The 19984-nt window shown below is 47.5% G+C and overlaps 1 protein-coding gene across 8 annotated transcripts in view; it reads right to left on the bottom strand.

Moving 5' to 3' along the window:
• The window catches only part of DAPK2 (death associated protein kinase 2), a 142108-nt gene that overhangs the window by 18040 nt on the left and 104084 nt on the right, over positions 1-19984 (bottom strand). For all 8 annotated transcript variants that reach the window (XM_086321449.1, XM_086321447.1, XM_086321448.1 and 5 more), the window contains 5 exons: positions 12455-12584; positions 6850-6898; positions 6146-6172; positions 1820-1972; positions 737-782 (listed from right to left, as the gene is read on the bottom strand). In XM_086321449.1, the coding sequence (XP_086177575.1) occupies positions 737-782; positions 1820-1972; positions 6146-6172; positions 6850-6898; positions 12455-12584 (405 nt within the window). The remainder of the gene's footprint in view (positions 1-736; positions 783-1819; positions 1973-6145; positions 6173-6849; positions 6899-12454; positions 12585-19984) is intronic.

Raw genomic sequence — 19984 nt, forward strand, 5'->3', positions numbered from 1 at the left:
TCTCCCCGAGCAGGCCTCCAGCTGGGCGGCCCATTCTCTGAGGTTGCCAGGTGCCTAAGGAAACCACTGACCCGGTTTGAGTCATCCTTAACTCAGAGCTTTGAAAGTCAGAAACAAGGAGCCCTGGTAACAAATCTGAGGTTTTCAACTGTCACTGATCTCTCTCTATAGCCAAGGAGTCCTGTTTTCTTTTTTGAGAATAACTGTGACGTGTCTTCTGACAGGGGCTTCCCAGGTGGCGCTAGTGGTACAGAACCCCTCTGCCAATGCAGGAGATGTAACAGACACAGGTTCTATCTCTGGGTCAGGAAATCCCCTGGAGGAGGGCATGGCAACCCACTCCAGTTTTCATGCCTGGAGAATCCCATGGGCAGAGAAGCCTGGCAGGCTACAGTCCATGAGGTTGCAAAGAGTTGGACACAATTGAAGCAACTTAGCACGCACACGTGTCTTGAGACAAAGAACAGTTTTTAAGATGGCCCAAAGAGCAAAGATTTCAACTGAGGTTTGTGAAAGTTTCTTTTCATAAGTCACCTGAACATATGACATAGAAACTTAAACTTGCAGACCTATTTGAACAAGCCCAGACCCTTGGAGACCCCCAACTAGCTTTCATCTGTGCTTAGGGGTCAGTGTTTCAAGCAAAGGCCTTGTCACAGGGCCCCCGCATCTGGCCCAGGCATCCCTGGCGACAGAGCAGGAACCTGCTTGCTGAAACTCGTCACCATGCGCTTACCATGATCCAGGGGTGTCTGAGAGCCTCTTGGATCGTGAGCCGCTTCCTAAATGAAGATCAGAAAACAGTGATGATCCATGAGAAGCTGAGAGCAGCAGTCTCCATTCTCACTCTTCTCAGACCTGCTTTTTGGCATCCTTCAACCACTGCCATCAAACTAGAATCATAAGGAATGCAGAGGTGGATGGGGGACTGGCTACAACTCCTGCATACTAGAGAAAGCAGTCCAGGCAGACCTCTCAATAGAATGACCTTATATAAACCCTCATTTTTGGTCCCAGGGTTGCAGGGCCCAACCCCACACTATTGGAGAGTCCTAAATGCTCTCCGTTGTGAAAACTTTGGTCTCTGTTTTTCTGTTTGCCTTCCAGATCTCTTCTCGGTCCTTCCCTGCTCTGTACCCAGGTGGGGCAATCCCTCCTACCATTGCCCTTCAACAGCGAAACCAGGCACTGCACTTTAGAGGACCCCACTCTATGTCTCTCTGAAGTCTATGGGATCAAGAGGACATGGCCTTCCAGAATGTGAGGACTTACCCCGCCTCAGCTCATCCATCCTCTGGGCAGCCAGCACCCTCCAACTCCCTGCCCATCTCCTTTGATCACACATGCATGGGGCTTACCCTGAGCCCTGAGGAAGGGGTGGGATTAGCAGGTCTCCTATGTTCCCGCTGTTCTGACCCCTCTGGGCTGGACACCCTCCCCACTCCCATCCTGAATCGTCTTGAAAACCCTGCCCCTTTCCTTTAAAGAATTCTACTTCCAGGTACCTTTGAGACAAACTGCAAAAAATAAAGAGCTCTAAAAAAAATCCAGGCTGACTTACGTACACACACACACACACACACACACACACACATGGTTATTTGCATTTCAGGAGGAAAAGAAAAAAGAAAGACTTGAGTAAACAAGATGAAAGCCAAGTCCTGGCCAGTTCACACTCCTCAGCACCTGCCCAGATTACACTGCAATGGTTGATGACAGCCTGTGGCAAAGCAGGCACGGCTGGCATGCCTGTGAGAGAAGTGGCAGGAGAGAGTCAGGACCTGCGAGGCCAGTGCCCTTCTCTTCTTTGTCCTCTTACCGGGTCTCTTTAACCAGAAGCTTCCGAATGAAGTCCTTGGCCAGCTCGCTGGTCTGGCTGAAGAATTCCTCGTCAAAGTCGTAACTCACTGCTGTGATATTTGCCAGCGTTTCCTGCTTCGTGTCTCCCAGGAAAGGGGATGCTCCACTAAGGCTGGGCACACAGAGAGGGAATATGTGACTGTAGGAAAGGAGACAGAAGTGGGGGTGATGGACTCAGGGACCTGGATTCTGCACCGGGATGGGAGGCTCCCCACAATCCTTTGCGGGGGGCAGTCAACAGGTTTTCAAACGAGTCCAATTCAATACACTTAATGGAGTCCCTACTAAGGACCTGAAAGAGAGAACTGTGTCTTCAAGGGACTTGAAAGAGGAGGGGAGAGAAAGAGAGACCTGGCTCTTCATAAATTTCCAGAAGAACACAGAATAAAATAAAGAACAGACAAAGGGCTGGAGGAACACAGGACAGAGGGGAGGCCCAGTGCTGGCCTCATGGAAGAGCTGACATTTGCATCAGTTTTGTCCTGAAGAGGTTGTCAGCAGTCAGAGAAGGAGATGGAAGGTCTTCTAGGCTAACAAGCATCCTGAGCAAAGCCTGACAAGTGTGGCTGTAGATGAGCCATTAGGGGCTAGAGGGCCGTATGAGGTTCCCCGCAGGGTTTGTCAAGAAGGTGTCATTCAGGGACTTCCCTGGTGGTCCAGCGGCTAAGATTCTGTGCTCCCAATGAAAGGGGCCTGGGTTCAATCCCTGGTGAGGGAACCAGATCCCACATGCTGCAACTAAGAGTTCCCATGCTGCTGCTAAAGATCCCACAACAGATGGAAAACCCTGTGTGCCACAACCAAGACCTGGTGCAGCCAAACAAATAAATATTTTTTTAATATAAATTTATTTATTTTAATTGGAGGCTAATTACTTTACAATATTGTATTGGTTTTACCATACTTTGACATGAATCTGCCACGGGTGCACATGTGTTCCCCATCCTGAACCCCCCTCCCTCCCCATACCGTCCCTCTGGGTCATCCCAGTGCACCAGCCCTGAGCACCCTGTATCATGCATCGAACCTGGACTGGCGATCCGTTTCACATATGATAATATATATGTTTCAATGCCATTCTCCCAAATCATCCCATCCTCGCCTTCTTCCACAGAGTCCAAAAGACTGTTCTATACATCTGTGTCTCTTCTGCTGTCTCACATACAGGGTTATTGTTACCATCTTTCTAAATTCCATATATATGCGCTAGTATACTGTATTGGTGTTTTTCTTTCTGGCTTACTTCACTCTGTATAATAGGCTCCAGTTTCATCCACCTCATTAGAACTGATTCAAATGTATTCTTTTTAATGGCTGAGTAATATTCCATTGTGTATATGTACCACAGCTTTCTTATCCATTCGTCTGCTGATGGACATCTAGGTTGCTTCCATGTCCTAGCTATAATAAACAGTGCTGCGATGAACATTGGGGTACACGTGTCTCTTTCAATTCTGGTTTCCTCAGTGTGTATGCCCAGCAGTGGGATTGCAGGGTCTTATGGAGAAGGCAATGGCACCCCACTCCAGTACTCTTGCCTGGAAAATCCCATGGACAGAGGAGCCTGGTAGGCTGCAGTCCATGGGGTCGATAAAAGTCTGACACGACTGAGCTACTTCACTTTCACTTTTCACTTTCATGCATTGGAGAAGGAAATGGCAACCCACTCCAGTATTCTTGCCTGGAGAATCCCAGGGATGGCGGAGCCTGGTGGGCTGCCGTCTGTGGGGTTGCACAGAGTCGGACACGACTGAAGTGACTTAGCATAGCATAGCATAGCGTGGCAGTTCTATTTCCAGTTTTTTAAGGAATCTCCACACTGTTCTCCATAGTGGCTGTACTAGTTTGCATTCCCACCAACAGTGTAAGAGAGTTCCCTTTTCTCTACACCCTCTCCAGCATTTATTGCTTGTAGACTTTTGGATAGCAGCCATTCTGACTGGCGTGAAATGGTACCTCACTGTGGTTTTGATTTGCATTTCTCTGATAATGAGTGATGTTGAGCATCTTTTCATGTGTTTGTTAGCCATCTGTATGTCTTCTTTGGAGAAATATCTGTTTAGTTCTTTGGCCCATTTTTTGATTGGGTCGTTTATTTTTCTGGAATTGAGCTGCAGGAGTTGCCTGTATATTTTTGAGATTAACTCTTTGTCAGTTGCTTCATTTGCTATTATTTTCTCCCATTCTGAAGGCTGTCTTTTGACCTTGCTTATAGTTTCCTTTGTTGTGCAGAAGCTTTTAAGTTTAATTAGGTCCCATTTGTTTATTTTTGCTTTTATTTCCAATATTCTGGGAGGTGGGTCATAGAGGATCCTTCTGTGATGTATGTCAGAGAGTGTTTTCCTATGTTCTCCTCTAGGAGTTTTATAGCTTCTAGTCTTACGTTTAGATCTTTAATCCATTTTGAGTTTATTTTTGTGTAAGGTGTTAGAAAGTGTTCTAGTTTCATTCTTTTACATTTTTTACATTAAAAAAAAAGTGCCATTCAAACAATGACTCCTGAATCTACTGTCCCCTGCCTAATATTCAAAATATGCCATTGTCCCAGAAGTCCTTGGGCCCTACCCTCCCTCCTGTGTTCTATAGAATCACATCTGAACTTCTCAGGAAGGCATCAAAATTTGGTCCCCACCACACGTTCTGTATTTTCACTGCATTTACCACACTTGCTGTCCCCTTCCTCACCCAGAATGGCACTTCCTTTCCTTTCCACCAGGAAAATTCATCACATTCCTTCCAGCCCAGTTCAAATCAATCTCTCTTATCTGCCTCTCTCGCTCCCTCTCTCCCATTAAACTTTCTGCAGTCCCAGCAAACCAGTGGCTCTCCCATTTGTCTCACAAAGCCATATTCATACCTAAAGCACAACCTTGGTCCCACCGGGTGAGAGTTAGCAGTCTGGTGTCTCCCTCCCACAAAAGAAGTTTCAGGCAAGCAGGACAGACTGTCCATTTAGTACCCTGAGTGCCTGGCACTGTGTTCACCGAGGATCAGGCGGTCAATAAACTGTATGGAATTCAGTGAGCTACAGGAAGATTGTGTGCCCTGGAGATGCTGGAATTCCTTACTATTTCAATATGAAAGCCACAGTTCTGAAGATATCAAGGTGTTAAGAGCCCATGTCTGAATATCCTGGCTCTAATCTGGAATTATGCAGCAATGCATCAAATTCTCTCTGCATCAAATTCCTCTATGGCTTTTAAAAAATACCAATGCCCAGATCTTACTCCTAGTGATTCTGATTTCATAGATCTGGAGTGGGCCCTGGGCCATAGCAGATATTAACAGGTCTGATGTGAAGAAAAAGAAAAAAAAGGTCTGATGTGCTGCCTGGGTTGACACCCTCTGTTGCAACTCAGGGGGCAGGGGCGGGGCAGGGGGGGTGGCATCCACCACATCACGCAGAACTCCCAGTCCAAGGAGGAGTCAGAGGGAGGGATTACAGGGGTGTTGAGAGAGCTGAGTGTTGCCCTCCCCATCCTTCATGCCCTCTGGTTGTGGGCTGCCTCTTACCCAGAGTTCCATAAAAACAGCATTTTTCCAGGAGTATTGCGAGCGGAAACAGTTGGAAAGTACGATGTAATGAACACCAACTAATCAGCAATGTCTGTGTCTGAGCAGTGCTAGGAAGTTTGCACGTCGGCTTATTTAATCCTCAACATACCCGTGGCAGGAAGTTTATGATTCCTATTTTTCTGATGAGAAAAACAAGCCCAGAAGTTGTTTTTCTGCCCAAGGCCACAGAGATGGAAAGTGACAGTTTCGCTACACAATGCAGGAAATCTCTGCTTAAGTACTTAATATTTCAGAGTCAAGAAAGAGAGACTCTGGGGAAAACAGAAGAGACAGCATGTGAGAGGAAAAGGGGTTCTGGGGAAGGGAGAGGAAAGGCAGAGAAAGACGAGGCAGGATCAGGAAGGGCATGGTGACTTGAGGGCTGTCCCAGGTTTCTGAGCGAAAACTGACATTCTCACCGGAAACCTGGGTCCGGGTGAGACCGCGTGGTGGATCCTGGCCACAGGAGGGATGCAAACACAAGCAGTGTAGAATGGAGGGCTGCAGACTGCTCTCCCGGCTTCCTGCCCAACACCAAGCCCAGGCTCAAACATATGAAATCGAGCTGAGAGCACTGAGCCTCAGGTTGGCTGTGTGGATCTAACTCATCTGGTCACGGTGGGTGCTCAGGAAATGTCAGACTGTCTGTCTGCCTGCCTGCCCCTCTCTCATTCCTCCTGCTCCCCCTGGATCTGAGCTGGGTCAGAGCCCCAGGATCAGTCATACTCACAGGATGTAGGTGATGACACCGATGCTCCTGCAAAACAAAGAACAGTCAAGTCAGGGCCGCCTGGCTCTCCTCCCAGACCAGCAAGCGACTCCCTGCCTGGCTCTGAGGGCCCCTTCACGGCAGCCCCCACACGCTGCCTCAAGCCCCACACCCCTCCCCACCCCACACTTCAGCAGCAGCCAGGGACTCGCTCAGAGTCAATCAGGTCTGGATGTTGAGCCCAAGGACCCACTAACAGCTGTGATGACCACCTCTGAGCCTCTTTCTCCTCATAAAATGAGGATAATAATAACTATCTTACAGGACCACTGGGAGGATTTTAGAAAACCAAGTGATCAAGGTACCCAGCCAACTGTATAGCACAGTTCACATGAAACGAGCCCCATCTGTGCAGTCAATCACTGCGGTACCCGGCCCAGCACGGTAGCCAGAATACATGAGGCCCCCAGGGATCACACGGTTGACCAACAGAACGAATTATTGTCACTAGTATGTTTATGACAGCTGTGGCAGTCTCAGGGTGAGCCTGTACCTCTGGCTTCCAGCCCCTTGTTCTCTGCCTTGGCCATGTGCTAACTGCCACATGCCAGCACCCCAGGAGCAGCCAGAGGCTCTTAAAGGTGAGTGTGGAGGAAGAGGTTTTCATCCGGGGGATGTCAGCCAGAGCCAGGATCTGGGGCCACCGGGGGGGCTGTCCCACTTACCACATGTCCGCCTCCAGGCCCAGGGGCTCATAATTCACAATTTCTGGAGCTGAAAGAAGCCATGTCGAAGAGTCAGCAGGAGTATGAAAAGGAGAAGAGATGATCTTAAGGAATTTTAGGGAATTAGATGCCGAAGGTCTCCATCCTGAACCCTCCCTAAGGAAAATTAGAGAGGCGGATGGAGATAGCCTGGGTCTAGGGATTTTGAGGGAGGAAGTTGCCTGTTATTCTGATAGTGAGGAAGACAGAAAGCACAAGGGGAGCCCTGGAAAAGGAAGAGGAGAGTGGGGAGAGGCAGGTGCAGGACGGACAGTGGGGTCCATGACAAAGACTGCTTTTGAACTCTCAGCTGGAAACCAGTCAGCCAGCACTGGAAGGTGATGGGGGAGAAAAGGAGGCAGAGAGAATCCACATTCCTCTGCGGGTGTCTAAAGAGGGTACCTCCCACCTGAGCAGGGGCAGGAGGACATTCTGGTGGCCACTGAGGTGAGGAGCTAGTGATGTCCGAGGGGCATCCAAAAGAAGATGCCAGGAACAGGCTGGGTACCTGGGGTGGGAGTGAGGTGGGTCAGAGCCATCACCCAGGTCATCACACAGGCGTCATCACACAGGTAGAAATAGGAGCCATGTGAACGCTGCCAGGACCACGAGAAGGTGCAGAGTCTAGGAAAGAAGACTCTACCCAGGAGAGAAGAGGACCAAATGCTGCCTGGAGATCAAGCCTGTACCCTGGATGGGCTGGAAAGCAAGTGTTGAATTTCACACCCACTGCAGTGACCAGAGAGTGCTGAGTGTGGGCTGCAAGATAAGGGTGCAGATGACTCTTTAAAAAAGCTTGGTGATGAAATAGAAAAGAAAGAGGGGGCGATAACTAGAAAAGGGAGGATTGAGCCTTGTTTAATCACGAATGGGAGAAGGTGGAGAGAGGGGAAGGCTAAGTTTGTTTATCTAGAATATCAAAACCTCTGCATCTATAGGATGAACCCACCCTCCCACCCTCCCAGATGCAGGGAACCACTCTCCTGGCTTTGCTTTCTTGTTAGCTTCCAAAAAATGATGCCATACTGAATCTCATCTACCGTCAATAGACCTTTTCCCCCCACTCAACTGATGCTTCTAGCATTCACTGAATGTTCACCCATGGTCTTTCATATTCACTGCTATATAATAGTCCACTTTGTGAATACAGACTATCTTCCAGTCATTTCTTTGGTGATCATTTGGAAGGTCTCTACTTATTTTTATTATTTTTTTGTATTATTAACTTTTATTGAAAAATCACTGCTATGAGCTCTTCTCTCAGCTCTCCTGAGACACACAAGAAAGGCTTTCATTAGGACAGTGTTATTCAAAGTACAGTCTGCAGGCAAATAATCTGCAGACTGTCACTGGTGCTGACAAGATATGTACAGAAGTTGAGAGTATGTATTTAGAGGCTCAGCTGGTAAAGAACTGCCTGCAGTGTGGGAAACCCAGGTTCGATTCCTGGGTTGGGAAGATCCCCTGGAGGAGAGCGTGGCAACCCATTCCAGTATTCTTGCCTGAGAATCCCATAGCCAGAGGAGCTTGGAGGGCTACAGTTCATGGGGTCTCAAGGAGTCGGACACGACTGAGCAACTTAACACACACACACATAGCAATTTGACATTGCCATGACACACACCATGATCACTTTTCCAGGAATTTATTTGTATTGTATCTTATTGAAGAAGCTGTCCAGGATATACTATTTCCCCCCAGGTTGTTCCTCATAGAGAGTTTGAGAAGCATAACTCACTTTTCAGTGCTCATCTGCCTGATATAAACACATACTCATTTCTGTCCTCCAGGTACTTTTGTTTTTCCACTTTCATCTGCGTTTTTCTTTCTCGTCTTTTTAAAAAATTGCTTCTTGTTAGTTTTCTTATTGACTGTTTTTTCTCTAACTTCTATTTTTGTAATGACTACCCCTGAGATCTTACTATGGACATGAAACAAATTCTAACATAAGTCAATATTTGGGCCCTCCTCTAACAATACAAGAATTTTAGAACACTAATTTCAAGTACTCTGTCCTATCTAACATTATTTTCTTCAGTTTCTACTTCTATCTTTTTTCAACCCCATATTTAATCATCATCATTATTTAGGAAAGAAAGTAATTATATTTGCCTAATGTTCTCTGATTTCTTTGCTCCTCTTACTTCTTGCATTTAGAACTCCAAGTACACCTTTTAGAAGTTCCACTAACAAAGGTCTGTTGGAGGTTGTTTATTGTTTTATCTTTGTTGTTGTCGTTGTTTTTATTTTGCTTTTTGTTTGATCTCTTACCTTCATTCTTGAAATACAATTTCTTCACAACTATGGAGTTTTTATTTTTCCTCAGTTCTTTGAATATCATATTCTATTGGACAATGTTGTTTTAAGAAGCATACTGTCAGTCCAAGTATTGGTTTTTGTTTATTTTTGGTTTTTGTAGGTAATCTATCTTTTCTCTCTGGATGATTTTTAAGATCTTCTCTTTGTCTCTGATGCCCTATAGTTTAAGTATAATGTATGGACTTTAGAGGTATGGACTTCTTTCTGATTGAAATACATTGTCCTTTCTGTATCTGGGGATGCATGTTTTTACATCAGTTCTGAAAATTTTCAGCAGTTTTATTCAGATACTGCTATATTGTCTTAATTCCCTCCTCCAGGAATCCAAATAGACCTATGGTAAACTTCTTATTTTAACCTTATTTCACTTATCTTCTCTTTAACATTTCTATATCTTTGCCACTGTGTGATAGTCTAGCTAATTTTTTCCACCTCAGTCTTCCAAATCTTTAATTCTCTCCTCAGCTGTGTATAATCTGCTGTTTGGCCCATCCACTGAGGTTAAAATTTCAGTGAGTGTATGTTATTTCTTAAAGTTCTATCTGGTTCTTGCTTGCTCATTCTTATGAGTTTACCTGTTATTTCTATATACATTCCATTTATTTTATAGTCAACATCTGATCATTTTAATATCCTACTTCCTTGAACATCTAAGTCTTGCTAGTTTCTGATAAATGCTGACATGTGCACTTGCCTTTAGGAGAGATCCTCTTATTGAATATTCTTGCAGCTCACAGCTCCAGCTCAAAGTTTATTTCACTCAATTTTTAGGGTAGGACAGGTGATGGCTGAAGGAGTTACTATACTTAAAGATTTATCTTATTTCCTAAGTCCAGAATCACATTAAAAACATTTTTCTCAAGAATCCAACTTTGTAGTGAGAGGACCTTTTGGAAGAAGTTTTCCACCACATTCCCAGAAGCTGACAGTTTTTAACTCTGGTCTCAGGTTAAAATTTCAAAGAGGGAATAGGGAACAGTGGTTATAACCTGTTCAGGGGTCTATGATGAAAAGGAAGTCATCATAATTTGGGCAGGGGCTTACAGAAACCACCCTATATATCTGTAAGGAGCAAATAAGACCAGTTCTGGACTGGAGCTGTATCATACTGGCTCACAAGAGTCAACCGTGGGCATCTCTTCCCAACTCTGAATTCAGTGAAACAGGTTGATAGCTTGAAACTAGTAAATGCTGTAAATTAGGGTTGTATTTTGTTTTGTCCTGAGACCTGACTGTTAGACATTTACCAGTATATCACTGGGAAAATCCCTCCACAGTTTGTCTGGCTCCGCCCATCAATGTCTTACTCACATTGCCACCCTCTGATCCATCTAGAAAGGACAGTGAACTGTCCCTGATAAACATACTCATTCTGGCCCTTCACCCCCGCTATGGGGTGCCTCAGATATGCGCCTCCTCTACCCTGGCTTCTTCCCCACCCCACCCCGCTTTAGATTCTCCTCCACCCATGACACCAGCACTTCATCTCTCACTCAAGGCCAGGACTGAGCCCACTGACCTCGTGAGAGTGGCTACGTCACGTAACAGTCTTTCAGAGCTGTCTATATCACTCACTTCACAATTAACCACATCCTCTCTCATGACAACTCTCCATTACTGCCCTGAATTTCTAGTTGAACAATTTATTATTATTCAACCCTTGGTATGAACTTAAAACATGCATTTTTACCACATATATGAATGGTGGGCAGTAACTGCTATCTTGGACAAAGTTTGAGACTGTATACCTGTACCCTAGTTTCAAGATGATTCTACTACTAACTGACTGTGTGACCCTGGGCGTGTCATTCTGAGTGTGGCTGCTTACCGTCCCTGTGTCTCCAGCATCTGATGTCTATCATATAGTAGATAGAGAATGACCACTGGTTGACCTTAACTAAAATCCCCTAGCTCTGCAATTCCACGTCTGTTAAACTAGACCAGACGATCTGAAAATATGCCTCAAGCACTCTTGTTTGATTGTTTGATGTCTTATTCCCACAGCTAAATTCCACCCTTAAAGGCTCCTTCGAGAGCTAACCTGGTATAATGGAAAGAGATTAGGCTTTGGGACTTTCCCAGTGGTCCAGTGTATAGGACTCTGCGCTTCCACTTCAGGGGGCACAGGTTCAATCCCTGGTCAGGGAACTAAGATTCCACATGTTGCACAGTGCAGTCAAAAAAAAAAAAAAAAGAGCATAGGCTTTAATGTTGGATGTATCTGTATTTGAATCTCTGCTCTATCATGTACTGGTTGTTTTACCTTGAATAAGGCACTTGATGGAGAAAATACTTTGAACCTGCTTCATAAGATTGTATGGGTATTAATTGGACAATGTCTGTATACAGAACACCAGGCCTAGTGCCTGGCATATTGCAAGATTCCCCTGCTGGGGCGTCTGCAGTTTCATTCCCTAGTGGTTGCAGAGTTGGTATATATGGCCTGAAACTCCATCATGGTGGATGATCTGGTTCATCTTTCTTTTTGTTTAGGCTGTGGTCAGAAGTTTCAGTCCCTAGATTTTGAGGAAACCATGCCCTCCTTCCATCTCTAAGAGCATTTCAACTCCCTGAGCAGTGAGATGGTGGTTCTCAATTCTCACTCCTTTCTCCTCTGCAAAGCTGTTTCTTTACGACCCCCTGGCCTGTGGCACAAGACCTAAAAGGGGGTTTCTGCGGTCTGGGCCAAGGCTGAGAGACACGGAGGGAAGACAGAGCCGCCAGAGCCCTGTTGGACCTGGGCACCCTGTGCATGAATGAAGGCCAGATGTATGGGACAGGCAAGTGTGTGGATCTGGCATCTGGCAGATAATTTCCCTTTTCTTTTTTAGGAAATCAAAAGCTACTCCAGAAAAGATTGAGTTTAGGGGAATGCAACAGGGTGAGGTAATTTTAAATCTTCACAATCAGCTCATCTAAGAGCAGGAAGTGGGGCCAGCTCTGGGAAGATTTAACTCTGCAAATGGCCCCAGCCCCACCTGGCCTCCCACTGCCCTGCTGGCGCTCAACCTCACCCAGAGGCCAGCGAGACATTTCCTGTGGACAAAGGAGCATGGCAGGTGATGGGCCACAGGGTCGCAAAGAGTTGGAGATGACTGAAGCAACTTGGCACACACACACGCACGCACGCAAGGCATCATCTCTCAGCCCAGAGACTACAGCCCCAGACACAGGGTTCGCTCCTGGGATTTCTCTATCTGTTGATCCGAGATTCTCAGCTGGGAGAAAAAACAGGCCTAAAACTCACCAACAAATTCTGGTGTCCCAAAAATGTTCTTAAATTCAACTCCGTCTTCTATTTCATGAGCCAGGCCAAAGTCAATCAGCTTGATGTGTGGAATGGGAATATTCTTGTCCAACAACATAATGTTTTCTGGCTGGGAAACAAAAAAAAAAGAAGAAGAAGAAAAGAGGATAAAAGAAAAGATGGTAATTAAAGCCCTATTTTATGTTTTTGCTTTGGGTTTAAGGTGGGGTTTAGTGTTCTTTTTTAGGACCAAAACAGCACAAACCCTTTCTTACTCTTGTGTCCTCAGTCCTCTCCCATGAACCCAAGAACAGCCACAACGCTGAGGGCAAGGCCTGGGTTTTACCAAAGCTGCTGCTGACAGCAGAACCAGACTGTGGCTTTAATCCTTCTGTTTCTGAATGGGAGATCCCTGCCATGTAGTGCCTTTGTCTCCCCATCTGTCAAATGGGGCCAGGGAGATACTTGCAGCATTTCCTGTAAACAAAACCATGGCCTCTTTATGTGTGATGGGGGAGGGGCACTGCAACTTAACCCCGATTTACACTTGGCTTATTGACCTGCATCTTCCTGACCACCCCTTTCCCCTGGCTGGTCAGCTTCCTGTTGACAACACTCCCCTCCCCTAGACTAATGTATAGCTCACACTTCTCTGTGTGTTTAACTAATTCTGGCCCTCAGTGAGACACAGGAAAAAGCACCTGATTTCCAGGGAAAATACCAGCTGCCTAGACTATTTCCAGCCCAGCAAACAGCTGCCAGATTGGACACAACACTGGGGGTGTCTGCTGGAGGGCGGCCAGCCCTGCCCTGGCCTCACACAGCCCCAGGTCCCAGTGAGGCCAGAACAGGATCCTGAGCTGACCCTTTGCACTCCCACCCAACTGCTCAGAGCAGTTGGTGGGTGAGCAGGTCCCTCTGATTCATCTTCTTTCCTCCTGCTCCTCACCGGGACTATCCTGGATCCCATTCGAAAAGAAAAGCCTTGAAAACATACATGCCCACGAAAACTGGTACACAGATGTTCTCAGCAGCATATTCATAATAGTCTCAAAGTGGAAACAACACAAATGGCCATCACTGATGAGTAGATAAATGAAGTGTGGTATATCCATACAGTAGAGTGCTATTCAGCCATAAAAAGGAATGGAGGCAGAGAAAAACATAAAAAGGAATGGCGTACTGATACATGCTATATACCATGGGTGAACCTTGAAAACATCTTGCTAAGTGAAAATCAGTCACCAAAAATCGCAGATTATACGACTCCATTAATATAAGATATCCAGAATAGGCAAATCCATAGAGACAGAGAGTAGACAGGGAGTTGCCTAGGGCCTGGGGAATGGGGAATGACTAATAGGTACAGGGTTTCTTTCAGGTGATGAAAATCATCCAAAATTGATTGCAGTGTGAGTTATACAACTTTGTAAATTGTACACTTCAAATGGGTGAATTATACGTGATGTATAACTTTCAATAAAGTAGCTTTAAATAAATAGATAAGCAAATAAAGAAATGTTTGAGAAAACTGAATGGCCCTGTTTCTCAAAGCACTAGAGAATTTCCCACCTTGCACTTCTGCTCTACCCGGAAAACCTCTGCTCAGTCTCTGTCCACTGAAATCCCAGTCAGGCTTCAAAGTCTGAGTTAATCCAGCTCTTCCTTGAAATCTTCCCTCACTGGCACTGAGCTTTCTCTCCAGCCGGCAGATGTGAGCCCTCTCTGCCCCCTGGACTCCTTCATGCTCACTGGAACCTTTCTGCCATGACAGTTGTCACACTCTCTCTTGTCCAACAGTCCTCACTGCCCTACTGGACCCTCAGCTGGAGGGAGGAGTCAGGTCTTTGCATCTCCACCACCACACAGAACACAGAGGGTGAGAGGTGGACGGTGGCCCTCGCTATTAGTTAGACTGATCCCAAATCTGCACTGAAGACACCCCAGGTGTTTGCATCTAGAACTTCCCGCTCCCTGAAGTCTCTGACCTCACATCACAGTGACTGGAAACTTTCACTCAAGTGAGTTGGATGAGAAACCCTTCCATTTTTTTTCCTTTTTTAAAAAATATATGTTTCCTTTTGCATCTTTAAAGTGTGTTTATTCTTTTTCCCCTCCAGAGATTTTTCTCCACTTCATTTTGAAACTGTGTCAAAGTCCTTTTCCAAGGCAGGGCAGCTCCTTGGGTTCTGCAGAAAGGCAAGCGAGGGCAGCGGGTGGTCAAGACATGGGACACAGGCTAGGAGTCCCATGCCAGTGCGCCGACCTGGCCCTCTGGGGCTTCTCAGGGACCCCAAGTGTCCTGGCACCTGGGAAGTGAGTTAAGCCTTCCCCACAGCCCACCATCTCCTGAACTGGGGGGCTTCTCCTCCTCCCATTCCAAAGTATTCCTGAGCCACCTTTCGGGAATGTCTCTCTTCCAGGGAACGGCCCTGAAGCTTCTCCCTGGGGCTAAGGGGTCCAGCCCAGGTACTCCTGACCACCACGGTGTGCTTAAAGCCTGGCACCACCACAAAACACGCTGAAAGGAGCTGAGAGCTGCAGTGGACACAGCAGACACAGAGCCCTGGTGGTCCCAAGACTGGGGAGCAGTAGGGATGGGCACAGGGACCCACAGGAAGGAAGGAGGAACAAAGAGGTGGAATTCTCCCAGGCCGCACCCTGAGCAGTGAAAAGAATCTTTGCCTCACATCCTCTCCCCTCTGTGGCCCACATTCCGGGGAAAACAGCCTCTCCGCTGGCTTGTGAGAACCTTCAGGCAAGGCCATGTTTTCTCACCCAAGTCCCATTTGTCCTCTGTCCTGTCTCAAGAACCTCACACACACACAGCTCCCCTGCTTGGGACACTCCCTGCATAGTCCCTACCCCGAATCTGGCTAACTCCTATTCACATTTCAGTAAAAATAGTACCTCCTCCAGAAAGCCTCCCCACACTCACCACCTCCCCAGTTTCCATCACAGCCTGTACTTCCTCTCCTCTAGTGCTTCTCCCACTGCCTCAAGCTTGTCAGTTTACTGACCTGTCTTCTCCACTGGGCCAAGAGCTTCCTGAGGGTCTCAGTCCTACCAACTATCCAAAGCTTGGCCTAGAGCCTGGACCCACCAGGTGCTCAGTAAATGTTCTCCGAGTGAAGACAGGGCCATTTGGTACCCTCAGGGTGCGCATTACCAGGTCCAGAACACCATCTCTACCCCATCCTTTACTCTGGCTCTTCCTTTTGCCTCGAATGCCTTTCCTACCCTCCATCACACTTTCAGAGCCAGGCCCCCATTTCTGCCTCCTTTTATTTCCTTACTTTTAATGAAGCACACCCTGACCTTGTGCTCTAAGCCCTCAGAGCTGATCATGCTCACGAGCAAGTAGCCCTAGTTGCAGACTCTTTTGTATTGTGATGCACCTTTCCTGGGCGGTAGCCCCTCTGGGAAAATTCAAATCAGTTTTAAGGTTCCTGGCACCCTCTCTGATGTCTTGCATTGTGGATGTTTCATGCGAAGTGAAGGAACTGGGACCCTGTGGCCCTTCCCTTTCTTCGCCATGGAGGCTCTTCACCACTAGGGGTGCCCGAGAGCACACCTCCCCTCAGAATGGCTAAAGGGCTGAGTCAGGAGGGAAAAGAGACCGACTCAAGAAGGGTCCCAGGGGTAGTCAGAGGGCAGCAAAAAGGCAGTATGGTCTAAGCTTCTTCGAGTCTACCCTCCCCAAACTGTGTAGGATAGTGGGAAAGAGCCTAGGCTTAGGTATTGGGAAATTCCAGTTCAGCTCCACCACCAAAGGCTGTGTGAGCTTAAGCAGGCTTTTCCTCTCTGGATGATATCTGAAGCTCCTTCAAGCTCTAGGCTCTGTGACTGCAAGGTGATACAACCTTCCAAGCTGGCTGGGCCAATCCCACTCCTCTGGACCCCAAGGCAGGACCTACAAAGGTTCAGGTCTCCTGGCCCCAGGTCAGGAGGGAAGAGCAGACAGCCCAGCCAGACTGCCCTCTGGGGCAGCACAAAGCTATCTCTACTCCCTCACTCCTGTCATTCTCCTCCACCTTTATTTACTTCAACCAAACACCTCACCCACACACCTGATGTAGCTTCCAAAGCATGGCTGGAGGAAAGGATCACATTCCCATAGGTGCTGCCACTGCCAAGCCCAGGGCCCATGGAGCAGCCACCAGGAGGGAAAATCTTCCCCCTCCATTAAAACAAACCCATCAGCTCAGCCCACCAGACGAGCAGCTGCCAGCCAATGTGTCCTTTAGCAACCCAGTGGATCTGGCCAGAGGTGCCCAGTCTGGTGCCAACTGGAAGCTTATCCTCCAGGGGGACCCATATCAGGGGATTCCTACCAGCCTGGTACAGCATGTCTAAGAGTCCCTGAAGGATGAAGGCAGCCTCGGGGAGGTAGAGGGGGCTATGCAGTAAGATGCCAAAGACCAGAGCTTAGAGTCAGGCAGGTCCGGGGTCAAATTCCACCTCTACTACTCACAGTGAAACCTGGGCAAAGTCTCTGGACCTCTTGGAGCCTTGGTTTCTCATCTGTAAAATGGTAACGCCTACTGTGACACAGTGTTGCTCTGAGGATTCAGAGAGACGGTCCACGCAAGGAGCGGTGCCCAGTGAGATTTTAGAGCAGAATGACTATGTTTGTTCTCTCCCTCTTGGGCTGCAGCAGTGACAACAGTCCTCCCTGGGGGCTTTACTGAATCTGCTGAATCAGAAAGACATGCCCTTCGCAGACCTTCCCCCTCTCCCCCTCATCTTCTGCTTCCCTCCCCACATCCCATTTCACCCCCAGACTTACAATGTTGGGGCCCTAAGGGACCTCAGACACCATTTAGTCCCTGCCTGCTGCAGAGCTACCAGAGAGGTCAAGAAACTGCCAGGACACCGAGCAAAGAACAGAGCCCAAGTCAGCTGACCCCCGGGCTGCTGCCCTCTTCCGGTGCCCACATGGTCTGCCCATCATCAGGCGAGGTGCTCAGCTCAGCAGAGCAGGAGCCAAGCCAGGTCTGTTAGGGGGACGAGGAAGCTGCCAAGGAACCTTCATGGGAAATGTCAAGCACGGTCCCAGGTTACTCAGGAAGTGCTGGGCAACCTGAGAAGCAAGGCCTCTCACTGCCAGGCCTCTGTGAGCAGGTTTCCATGGCACTGCAGCAAATTCTCTGCCCCCACCACCTGCCCCACTCCTGGCACACTGTAGATGAGACCACAGATAGCCCCTCCCCACCAGGCTCCAGTGCGCCCCAGGCCGAAGTCTGTCTTCATCTGGCATTCAAGGCCCTCCCACCTCTGGCCAGCATACTCTCTGCTACATCCTGGCCGATTTTCATCACCCCCACCTCAACACAGTTCACTATGCGAGCATGCCTTTCTGACAAGCTTCTTCTCCCCTGCTCACCACCCAGCTCCAACATTTTCCTGCTGGAACCTCTCCTGTGACAACCCCTACCCCCTGCCCCTGTCAATATACACAGCTAGTTGTTCCACCCAAGGGTCTGCATGGTATGTGGACATGCCTCTAGCAGAGAACCAACTACACTACAATTGCCCCTTACATTTCCTCTCCCCAGTATCCTGAGGCCCCACAGGGAAGACGGGGGCTTTGTCTCTCTTTTCCATCACTCCACCCAAGAGTGGCTGCCATGGAGTAGGTGCTCAGGAATAGCTGATGGGATGCAGGGATGAATGAACCAATGCAGTCACATGCACATCTCTTGCACAACCTGTTTTTAGGGAATCAACATAGATAGAGACTTAGAACCTGGGTTTGAATGCCAGTTTTGGTATTTACCAGCAGTCTAATGCTGGGCAATGGCACCCCACTCCAGTACTCTTGCCTGGAAAATCCCATGGGTGGAGGAGCCTGGTAGGCTGAAGTCCATGGGGTCGCAAAGAGTTGGACATGACTGAGTGACTTCACTTTCACTTTCCACTTTCATGCATTGGAGAAGGAAATGGCAACCCACTCCAGTGTTCTTGCCTGAAGAATCCCAGGGACGGGGGAGCCTGGTGGGCTGCCGTCTATGGGGTCGCACAGAGTCGGACACGACTGAAGCGACTTAGCAGCAGCAGTGGCAACACTGGGCAAGTTACTTAAGCTCTATCAGCCTCAGACTTTTCACTTGTAAATTAGGAGTAACCGAAAACTTACCTCAAGAGGGTTACTAACAGGATCAAACAAGACATATAAAGTGGCCTGTTGCTGTTGTTATTCAGTCACTAAGTTGTGTCTGACTCTTTATGACCCCAGAGACTGCAGCACACCGGGCTTCCCTGTCCTTCACTATCTCCTGGAGTTTGCTCAAACTCATGTCCACTGAGTTGGTGATGCCATCCAACCATCTCATCCTCTTTTGCCCCCTTCTCCTCTTGCCTTCAACCTTTCCCAGCATCGGGGTCTTTTCCAGAGAGTCAGCTTTTTGCATCAGGTGGCTGAGGAATTGGACCTTCAGCTTCAGCAATGGTCCTTCCAAAGAATATTCAGGGTTGATTTCCTTTAGGATCGACTGGCTTGATTTCCTTGCTATACAAAGGACTCTCAAGAGTCTTCTCCAGCACCACAGTTCAAAAGCATCAATTCTTCAGTTCTCAGCCTTATTTATGGTCCAACTCTCACATCTGTACACGACTACTGGAAAAACCATAGCTTTGACTATACAGACCTTTGTCAGCAAGGTGATGTCTCTGCTTTTTAGTAAGCTGTCTGGGTTTGTCATAGTTTTTCCACCAAGGAGCAAGTGTCTTTTAATTTCATGGCTGCAGTCACTGTCCACAGTGACTTTGGAGACCAAGAAAATGAAATCTGTCGCTGTTTCCACTTTTTCTCCATCTATTTGCCATGAAGTGATGGGACCAGTTGCCATGATCCTGTTTTTGGATCCAACTATCCAGAAAAAACCATTCAGTTTTTTGAATGTTGAGTTTTAAGCCACCTTTTTCACTCTCCTTTTTCACCTTCATCAAGAAGCTCTTTAGTTTCTCTTCTGCTATTAGGGCGGTATCATCTACATATCTGAGGTTATTGATATTTCTCCCAGTAATCTTGATTCTGGCTTGTGCTTCATCCAGCCTGGTATTTCACGTGATGTACTCTGCATATAAGTTAAATAAGCAGGGTGACAATATACAGCCTTGACGTACTCCTTTCCTATTAGGAACCAGTCTGCTGTTCCATGTCCAGTTCTAACTGTTGCTTCTTGTCCTGCATACAGGTTTGTCAGGTGGCAGGTAAGGTGGTCTGGCATTTCCTTCTCTTTAAGAAATTTCCATAGTTTGTTGTGATCCACACAAAGGCTTCAGCCAATGAAGCACAAGTAGATATTTTTTGGGAATTCCCTTGGTTTTTCTATGATCCAGCAGATGCCAGCAGATGTTGGCAATTTGACCTCTGGTTCTCTGGTCTGTGCCACACGACAACTAGCATTTGCCATGAGTTGTCACCACACATCATCTTATTAGATTCTCAAGGCCACCAAGCTATGGATGCCCAGTGCCTCCATCTAGCCAGTGAGGAACCTGGGTCTCAATTCAGGCATTCTGAGC

The sequence above is a fragment of the Bos grunniens genome, chromosome 10, assembly GCF_055505025.1.
Source record: "Bos grunniens cultivar Pamir isolate PY7600 chromosome 10, Bosgru_T2T1.0, whole genome shotgun sequence".
Classification (NCBI taxonomy): domain Eukaryota; kingdom Metazoa; phylum Chordata; class Mammalia; order Artiodactyla; family Bovidae; genus Bos; species Bos grunniens.